The sequence below is a fragment of the Lithobates pipiens genome, unplaced genomic scaffold (genome assembly GCF_037356315.1).
Source record: "Lithobates pipiens isolate NorthernLeopardFrog02 unplaced genomic scaffold, aLitPip1_a1.2 Scaffold_8, whole genome shotgun sequence".
Lineage (NCBI taxonomy): Eukaryota > Metazoa > Chordata > Amphibia > Anura > Ranidae > Lithobates > Lithobates pipiens.
The window spans coordinates 529,529,785-529,540,533 of record NW_027507903.1 but is presented as its reverse complement, the minus strand read 5'-3'; the positions used below and the strand labels follow the sequence as shown (position 1 = coordinate 529,540,533).

Below are 10,749 nucleotides of genomic sequence, written 5' to 3'. Positions count from 1 at the left end.
TGAAGCAAACAAAAGCCTGCTGGTACAGGCCCTAAAGACCAGCAGCACAAAAGAAACTGTGGGGCCATCGATTGTATCTGGTGGTGAAAAGGCTAGATGACTACCTTGTTTCATGCTGCCTCCCGGAAGGCATTACCTTAAACTAAACACCTTCTTATATTGCTGCTCAGACTCATAAAACTGACACTAATATAATACAAACTCTACAATATACTCTGCATCATGTTTTTTATACTTTTTATTGATAAAAACTACACAAAAGCTATAACTGATCATAATGTTATTAAAAAAAAAAACAATTGATACTTTCTTTTGTGATTTGAGACTGTGTTTGTCAATAAAATCCAAATCAATCAGGGAACAATATTCCATATATACTGTATGCCTGCCTGTTCTGTAGATCTTTTATGACTCTAAGCCGTCAAAGCAACTATGATTGAGGCTGGTCTTTCCCAAACACTGCCCCCTTGTGGCTGGCAGTCTGATAAAAAGCAAACCTCTCTAACAGGAAAACAGGAAAGAAACACAGTTCAAAGAGATCCACTGGGTTATTCAACATGAAACAATAAGCATTCCCTAACCCCCGAAATCCCAACAGTCTCCCATGTTTGGTTCATCTGTATTGGAACCATGCAACGTGTAGAAAATAGGAAACCAAATGTACAAGCAGATAAACTCCCATATGCAGCTGGAGTGGATCCAAAACTAGTTAAGAAATCCTTTAGGTGGATCCAGTTTTATGTTCTATTTTATTTAAATTTACTTTTTTTTTCCTTTTATACACCAGTGGGGTTTACATAATCCTTTAAAGCCAAGATAAACCCCTTGCTTTTCTCACATCATTGTTTCAAGTTCCATGGCCCTGAAGACTGAAATGGGTCCCATGCTCAAACTGTTTAGCTTAGTGTATTCTACATTTTTTTTCTCTTGTTTATTGTGAGAGCACATAGCATTTACAAGATGCTCCCATCAGCTTTAATCTGTATAGGTCCTCTATGCTCTTCTTCCAAATGTCACAATCCAAGACTCCGGATGTTATTGGTTTGGTATCCTTTCAATGTATATGGCAGGTGCTGCTGAGCGAGCTATTGTTGAGATGTAGCTCTGGTCCCTACTAAGCTCTAGGTTGGTGGTTTCTCTTTGCTCTCGAGATGTCCCATCATAGCCCTTATTTACAAGGAGGGTCTTGTGGGTCTGGCAATATCCGGCCATTGGCTGGTCATAGGTATAGAATGGTAGAGTCTTCATGTGCCGTGGAATCTGTACAAAGAGAAAAGAACAAAATCAGACATATGTGCTAGGAAAAACTGGCTAATCATTTGCATTCATTAAGGTTAGTTCAACCCAAAATAGATTTCAGATTTTTATAAACACCAGTTTAACAATTGTTGGCTTTTTCATATTTAATGAGAAAACCAGCAGTTGGAAGTCACAGTCAGATTTCCCAGATCCATCCCATAACACAGATTTAATAAAGGTAAGCAAGGGTATCTAATCTCCTTGTGCTGCATTCCTCGAAATGTAAATTAGATATAAAACACAGCGCTGAGTGTGAGAGCACCTTGTAACGTAATGCTCATGACATGTGAGGGCAAGAGACGTTTCACTGGTGGTGTTCCTATGGGATCCATTAGGGCGCAGAATGGTTTAGACAGACACTGGGGTAATCCTTTAAAGTGGATCAATCACATTTAAACAGGAACACAGCATTGTAGGGCAGATAAAAACAATGTTGAAAATGCTTTCACTAATTTATTCTGATGACTGTGCCTAGTTACTAGAAAGATGTATTTAATATGGCTGGACCCATGGCATATTTATTGTATTACTTTGTATGTTAATCCAAGCACAATTTAATTTTTTGGACACCAACCAATCATACAAATGGTTAAAAACATCATAGGATTCAGAACATTCTTTTACTAAGCTAAAATATATTCTTGAAAGATAGTTTGACATTTGACAGTCTTTAACAAAAGACATTTTTTCATAGACTTACTAAGCTGAACACAGCGGTAAGAAAGAATACAAAGATAAACATTTAATTTTATTATAGAGTAAATATAAGGGGTTATATCGCAATAGAGCATGCACTAAACATATACAGCAGCAACAAAAACATAGATATCAGATATCTCCAAAGGGCAAAAAACGTATATGAATAAGTTGTCATATACAGCGTGAGTGATCATAAAAAATTATTAAATAAAGTGAAAGTGAAACACAAATATGCCTATAAGTAAAGACTCTGCATAAAAAGAAATGAGTCCACATATAAAGGATTCCACAGTGTGAGAGGGGGTGATTTCAATGAGGTGATGAACTCCAGGTCACTTCCACCGTCACCAAGGAGATGGGGGTATCTTGAATAGAAAAAACCCACTCGAAATGTGGGGACTCTTACTGGAATTGGTGGACCCCCTAAAGAGCAAGGTCATATATGCCAGCAGACTTAGCCCTCTTCAGGGTCTATAGGTCCTCCTTGTCACTAGATCTCTCCGACAGTGGCTGGAAGTCCTCCTCAATATGGAATCCTTTATGTGTGGGCTCAATATGTTTTTTTCACATCTTTTTATGCAGAGTTTTTACTTATAGACTTATATTTGTGTTGCACTTTATTTCATTTATGTAATCATTTTTTGTGATCCCTCACGCTGTATAGGAGCGCAACTTATTTATATAAATTCCATTATAGAAGCTGATGGAATATTCCTATTTTCCGGCAAGAAAAAAATGATAAATTGCTGTTTGGCCTCATAAAAATTATGAACACATATTAAAAGGCTAAATATCACACACTGGGTGCACCAGTCACATGTTTTCAAAAGATAAGAATAATCCAGGGTAATTAACTAAAAAAATAGGAATAGCATGCTAGAATGCAGCTAATTATCTAGGATTTGTCCTCATTTTTTTCTCATTAACCAATTACACAGCTTAGGCAGGTAGAAAGCAAGAACCCTCCATAGACTTGTTACAAAAAGCACATACCAGCATCATATGGTTTCACGTTCTACAAGTATCATTAAATTCTATAATCCAGTTTACATGCACACACCTGCACAACATGTATTAAACAAGAACTCGTTATGCCCAATCATCATTATTAAATGAGCTAAGTGTCATTTTAAATAATTTATTACAACCTCTTGAATTTTCATTAATGCAGAGTTGTAGTAGATTTCTCTTTTTATTTAATATACTAAGCCCAATACAACTTGCAGACTATAGAATAGAAATACACAGTATGTAAGGCATGATGTACCTGCTTTTTTAAAGGTAAAATATACTGGTAAAAATATGTAGGCTGCCATTGTTGAACCCCTAAAATATTTTAGAGTGATTCTGTGCTGTTCCAATGCGAGCCAAACATCAGGTTTACTTTATTGCAGACCTCCAAAAATGCATACTTCCTCTTACTACTTGGTGTTCTGTTGCACAACTGGAAGTGAAAATATGGCCATGTGTAGGCTACAAGTTTGCAAGTTGTACACGATTGGCCTACCATTGTTAAATGGATGAGTCAAATGCGCTTTCATACCCCAAAGTACTGTTTTTTACTTTTTTTTATTTTATTATTATACACTTTTGTTATTTTTACACAGGTAATTTTTATTGCATATTTTAGTGATGATGCTTCTGTTTAAATTGAAGCCCACAATATTCACAAGTTTCAAATTTTGTTTCTTTGTCCAAGTTGATGTATACTTTAGGATGACCCAAAGCTCCACCTCCTCCATCACACAATACAATTTGGTTTTCAGATTCATTAATAGGCTGTTCTGCAATGAGCTTAACAGCAAACTCCCCTCTTTCCCAACAAATCTTACTTTCCTGTAGTCATTTTCCTTATATACCTGTCCAGAGGGGGTGACCTTCTCTCTGGCCTGGGACTGCAGTGCGCTGTGATGTCTCCAGCTTTGTGTCCTCACACACCCCCAAGCCATGGGCAGCACAGCCCAGTATACCCCATCCAACCCCTTTTCCATGACACCCCTGACATAAACACTACCCAGCGCAATCCAGGAGGCCGCAATGTTTTAATGTCACCCCTGGCTCACTTGCCCCTGACCCAGGAAGTAGATGGTGAACCACATCTGTTTTTTTCTTTTTCTTTGGTCATCAACACTGAGCAAAGGAGAGGTAGCTATATACTGCTAAGGATGGAGAATAGGTATGTTAACCAATGGGCCAACATGCCTTCCTTTAAAGTTTATGCGAAGCAAGACTTTTTTAGTCACTGCCAGAATGGTTAGGGATTACAACACCTGCAAAGTTTGAAATTCTGTCCCCATAGGAAAATTTTTCCCTCTATTTTTATCCCGGTGACCCTTGTCCTTAGAACAGAAAGGGAAGTACACTTTTTCTGGTGACAACTGTCTAGGAGGGTATTCAGTTTATTTGGAGATTTGTCTATTCTCTTTCTTGCAAATTTATTGGACAGGAAGTAAATATACTGTATTTCTCCTCAATGGGACAAAACTGGCAAAAATAACAATCGTCAACTATATTCAAAACAAATAAGCTATGCTATTAGTCACAGATACAGAACAAATATACAGCAAGTGAAGCCATACCCCAATCTGGATGCTTCCCCTGAGTCAAGGACCCATGATGGAGGTATTGGAACCAATGGATAATCATGGCAGCTGCAGAACTAATATTTCTCAAATGAGATCAGCGGCAGTTTACATATACATACAGGTATACCACCTTGGAATTTTATGACTGGTATAAAAACACTCAGCCTATAACCTTGTGTATCATGTCTACATAGAAAATCTTTACAAACCTGTTTGTTTTACAGCATGCTAGGTTTATATGCTGTATTTATGCATCAGGTGACTTTGTGGGACTTCTCTATAAACTGAAATTTTGTTTTACAGCACCTTAGATTTATATAATGTATGTATGTCATTAGTAAAGCTGTACACATTTTATCCTTGTTCCTCATTGGTGCTGCTAAGCCTCATTCCACTATTAGAATATTTCCTTTTACAACTTCCTTATCTTTTCCAAACAGATCCCTGTCCATTTTTTAAATTAGCAACTGCCTCACACTCTGAGAGGAGGAAATATTCATATTTTAATAATGGTTTAGTAAGACCCAAGAAAATAATGCAGAGGAGTTTTGGGTGCTGGTAAACATTATTAATGAAGAGTTGTTACAGGTTTTTAAGAGGGAACCAAGCACACATATTCCGGAACGGGATCTATTAAAGAATACTGTATGTACGTTTTCTGCATAAGCAACTTTACTGTAATTTGAATCATCCAACTCCAGACAAATCATTAAGTCCCTATATGTAACTTTTCAACAACTGTAATAAATGAAATACACTCTACCATTCTACCATATATATTTGTATATATATATATATATTTTATATATATATATATATATATATAATTGTATATTTTGTGCGTCATATCTGCCTATGTTAATTGGTTGTCTTACACTCACTGCTGTAAAGTCCAGAAGAGTTTTGCAATACCTTTAGAATGAGTTCCTGGGATCAATCTATCTGCTTTAATTGTATATTTTGTATGTCATATCTGCCATTGTGGTATGGTCTTCTTACACATACTGCTGAAAGGTCCAGCAGAGTTTAGCTATACCTGTAGAATAAGTTAAAACTCCTTGGGATAAACCTTTTTTCAGGGACCCAAGGAACTTTAGGGTTCCTTTTGAGTTTTCTCTAGTCTCCTTGAGCATTGAACAGTTGCTACTTGATTTACTGCCTTACAGTGTCTGCATTATTTCAGGACCAACATCGCTCAGCCGAGCCAGTGGTGTGGGACCAAAGGAACCGCTCCTAAATCTAAGACCACTAATTTTAATGATCTTTTTAGCTGTTTATAAGAAGGACATTCTTCCCACTGACTGCCAATATAATGTAGCATTTATTCTATTAACCACTCAGGTAAGAGGACACCTCTCCCACTGATCGCCAATGTAACAGAGTACTACACTAAACACCAATGTAAAGGGGGGACTCTCCAGCCAAACACTTATATAAGAGGGCACTATACTGGCCAATAATGTTAAAGAGCACTTCATTACTTGTCACCAATGTAAGGAAGCACTATACTGACCTCCAACGTAAGAAGGGACTTCTCCAAATGGACATTACTTTAAGGGAACACTAAACTGACCACCAAAAAAGGGGTATATTTCTATTGAATTCCAATTCAAGGGGGAACTTCTACACTGACCACCAATATAAAGATGCGCTTTTCTGTTGGAAGCAATCCATTAAGATGATCCACACAACCAGTTGTTGCTCTTAGAAATATTCATATTTATTAGAAAAGCCACAGTGTACAAATGCAGTAAAATTAGTTGACCCATTTCAGCCTACAAGGCTGAAACAGGTCAACTAATTTTACAGCATTTGTACACTGTGGCCTTTCTAATAAATATGAGGATTTTTAAGAGCAACAATTGGTTGTGCGGATAATCTTAATGGATTGTTTCTCTCAGACAAGTGACTGTGGCCTATTAGTAATGATCCTGGGTTAAGGTCTTGGTTCAGCCTGAACAATGACAGCTAACTTCCAGGTTTGGACCAAACCTTTTTTACTGCCTGTGTAATAGACCTGAAATATATCAGAATCAGAATTAAAAAATATGTGGAAAAAATATGTATTTATCATTTTATAATAACAATCATAAAATGAAACACCGTTGCAGCTCCATCATATTAAAAAAAATAATTTCACACCTAACATAAAAACACTTAACAGAAAACATCACATGACGTAATAAATACATAACTTAGATCAGTCTATTTCAAAACACGTTGGGAATTGAAGAGCTGTACGAATTGAGGAAAAAGGCTATTCCTCAATGTTGAGATATATTTACAGTATATACTGTCTATCAGAAGGTGTAAATGTATACAGAACATTACCGAGATGCAAAATGTCTTCCAAAATATGAATCGCTCTCCTGAGGCACCTCCCATCCCCCAGTTCCTCAATGCTTGGTAAGATAATTCCTACAATAATGTTCTGTGCCATATTTATTACCCTTTACAATGCATTTCTGTCATGAACAGTGCATTATCCTTTCCACAGAGAAACGCTCTGAAAAGCCTGTCCTGTGAACTCAAAAAGTTCAGTCTTGATGAGCCTTGCCCACTAGCATGTACCCTGTCCACTACAGATCCTGCCTAATTATTGTTCCCAGGAAGCAGAACTCCTTCAACCTCCATCCCATCAATCACCTCTGGCTCATCATAGCTAACATCTTGTGCTTTTCTAAAATCAATAATAATTTAATTTCATTCAAAAATTCATTCAAATTCAATATCCTGATGATATGCAGACTCATTGCTGCCCCTTATTTTCCCTACTACTGTGGTGTCGTCAAACTTTAGCACAGAGTCCATCTTGAGGTGAGAAACGCAACTATAAGTGTAGAAATAAAAAGCGGATGAGCACACATCCTTGTGGCACCCCTGTACTAAGGGACAGCTTTGAGTAATGATTTCCAACTATTACCCTCTGCTGCCTATCAGCCAAGAAATCTGGAAACCAGTTACAAAGTGTAGGGCTGGACTCCAAAGAGTTTAGCTTAACATCAAGTCTCATTGGCAAAATGATATTAAATGTTGAACTTAAATCAATAAAAAGCATGTGGACATAACTATTCCTGTTTTACAAATGTGACAACATAGAATGCAAAGCCAACACAATGACATCCTCTGTAGATCTATTTTCCCTAAATGTGAACTGATAACTATCTATCCCTGGGAGAACAAGCTGTTTGATATGTTTTAAGAGTAGTTTCTCAAAGCATTTCAGTGGGAGCCAAGGCCACTAGGAGATAATTGTTAAGGAAGGAAATACTGAACTTCTTTGGGATTGGACAATTATCAATGATTTTAAAGAGGAGGCCCAGCTTCCCCACAAAAATTTTTAAGTCAGCAGTAAGAAATACTGCAGCTGCTGACTTTTAATATATGGTAACGTACCTGTCCAGGAAGCCCCGCAACGTTGGCACCCCAGCTAATCTTCAGATTGATTGTTGGGTGCAGCTGCTGCCATTCCTGTTAAGGGTACCTGGCAGAGAAGCCTTTTGACTTCACAGCCAGTTCCCTACTGCACAGTCACAAAAAGGGCTGCACTTTCTCATTGGTCCGGTGGTGGAGGCAGAAGGAGGGGGTCAATCTTCCAAGATAGGATGCCACAGCCCCGTATCCTGGAAGTGGGAAACGATACCTGTCAAAAACAGGAGGAGACAGAAAAGTGGAAGTTCCACTTTTGAGTGGAACACCACTTTAAGCAAGAAGGTACCACCTCCTGCTCTAAACATTGAAGATGTCCGCAAAAGTATTTGCCAATTGAAAGGCAAATGTTATCAGACCCTGCAGATTTCCACTCGTTAACTCTCAATAAACCCAAACGCTCATCCTGAGCTGAGACTTTAGGAGGAATACACCCCAATAATGTAGGGAACCTAGTAAGAATGATATTATTTTGATGATCAACACAGGTATAAAACAGATTCAGTTCCTCTGGTAAAGAGGCCTCACATTTACCTATGTCAGCCTGCTTTTTTGTATAACCTGTTGCTGACTAGATAGTCTTTCACATGGTTCCAGCACTAGTACATCCCAGACCCGTCTCTAATCTTAGTTTATACCTTTACTTAGCTTCCCTAATCCCTACTCCTAACCTTCCCCTTGCCACCCTATATACCTCCCTATCACCTGATTTGAAGGTAATATTCCTATCCCTAAAAAATATTCTCTGTGCAATTCCCCCCATTGGCTCCTGCTGCTGTCAATCTCAATCAGTGAGCCAACGAGGAGAGAGCGGTGACTGGGTTGAACAGCTCTGTGTGTGAATAGACTCGGAATGAGCCTTCTTGGGCACCCCCTTTGCAAGCAGCTTGCTCTAGGGGCATTCGGCAGGAGGGAGGGGGGCAAGAGCGCTAGCAAGGGACCCGGGAAGAGGATCGTGGCTGATCTGTTCCAAACCACTGCACAGAGCAGGTAAATATGACATGTTTGATTGTAAAAAAAACAAAAAAAGCCTTTAATACCACTTTAAACATAGCTCCCAACTGTCCCTGATTTTGAGGGACTGTCCCTCATTTGGAACAAAGTCTCTCTGTTCATCTTTCCTCCTTATTTGTCCCTCATTTTGGTGTGATGTATATACCTGTATTAAAAGTGCACTATCTATACAAAAATGTTTTACAGTGCTACACCTTTCATCTAAATTCTAAATTGCATTTGTACAATTCTAAAGCAAAACAAAGGAGTCGTAGCAGTAAAAAAGCCCTTGTGTGTTTACCAATCATTTTTTATATAATTCTCCTTGTGAGGGGTCATGGCGGGGGGGGGGGGGGGGGGGGACGTGTCCATTTCCTGCATTTTTTCTAATAGGTGTCCATCTTTCCCATCTCAGAAAGTTGTGAGGTATGCTTTAAATATGGCAGTCAGCTCATTATGGACATGGTTATAACAGATTTTAAGAATCACCATTTATACCTAGACTTAAGTTTGTGTAAAAGAGATCTTGATAACATACCATATATCTATAATATTTAGAAGAATATCACAAAAGAAGATTTTCACAAAAGTCCGAATGACTGATACCCCTGCAAAGAAGATAGTAAATAGTTTTCTCTCCTGTCAAACAATATTTTTTAAAACACACTTAATTTCCTACAATCCCATGGAAGAAAACCATCAACTGTCCTATTGCCTCCTTTGTAATCACGTAGCCACGTATATAAAATACAGCACTGAAAGGTTACAGAAATGCCAAACATCTTCTGTGGATACATTCATACCTGGGAAATTTAGCAGTAACTATCACATAATGTAGAATATTTGTTTCAGTTTTGTGGCCTTCTAATTTCCAATGGATGAGCGCTGTACAGATAGATTCATCTATTATCCAGAAAGTTTAGACAGGGGTATATTATTACATTTTTATCTAAAATTGTCATATAGTCAGACATGATTAGTAATCATTTTCTCCTGTAGCCACGAACCAGAGTACCGCTAATTAATGAACTAAGGATGTTCAGAATACTTGAAGACACCAGAGGAAATGTAAAAAGACACTTTGGTTAAAAAAAATTCCACTTCCACACACAATACGAATTGTAGATTATTTTTCTTTTTTTTTCCTACAGCCAATCATTGAGTCCCCTGTGCCACAACAGCCCTAAGGATAAATTTTAACATTATGTCCACTTTATTGCAGTTTTTTTCTTTTAATTGCTAGCAGATCGAGTGTGCAGTAAAGTGTACAGTGCCTTGAAAAAGTATTCATACCCTTTGACATTTTCCACATTTTGTCATGTTACAACCAAAATAGTTAATTATTTTATTGGGATTTTATGTGATAGACCAACACAAAGTGACATATAATTGTGAAGTGGAAAGAAAATGATAAACATTTTTTTTACTAATAAATATGTGAAAAGTGTGGCGTGCATTTGCATTCAGCCCCCCGGAGTCAATACTTTGTAGAACTACCTTTCACTGCAATTACAGCTGTCTTTTTGGGTATGTCTCCACCAGCTTTGCACATCTAGAGAGTAAAATGTTTGCCTATTCTTCCTTGCAAACTAGCTCAAGCTCTATCAGATGGGATGAAGAGCATCTGAACAGCAATTTTCAAGTCTTGCCACAGATTCTCAATTAGATTTAGGTCTGGACTTTGGCCATTCTAATATGCTTTAATCTAAACCATTCCATTGTAGCTCTGGCTGTATGTTTAGGG

General features: G+C 37.8%; 1 protein-coding gene across 3 annotated transcripts in view; it reads right to left on the bottom strand.

The window, feature by feature from the left end:
- Positions 1-223: 223 nt before the first annotated feature.
- The window catches only part of LRRTM4 (leucine rich repeat transmembrane neuronal 4), a 1,033,192-nt gene continuing 1,022,666 nt past the window's right edge, over positions 224-10,749 (bottom strand). For 2 of the 3 annotated variants that reach the window (XM_077469505.1, XM_077469506.1), the window contains one exon: positions 224-1,260. In XM_077469505.1, the coding sequence (XP_077325631.1) occupies positions 1,036-1,260 (225 nt within the window). In that variant the 3' untranslated portion in view covers positions 224-1,035. The remainder of the gene's footprint in view (positions 1,261-10,749) is intronic. The other variant, XM_077469507.1, reaches the window with a different exon arrangement.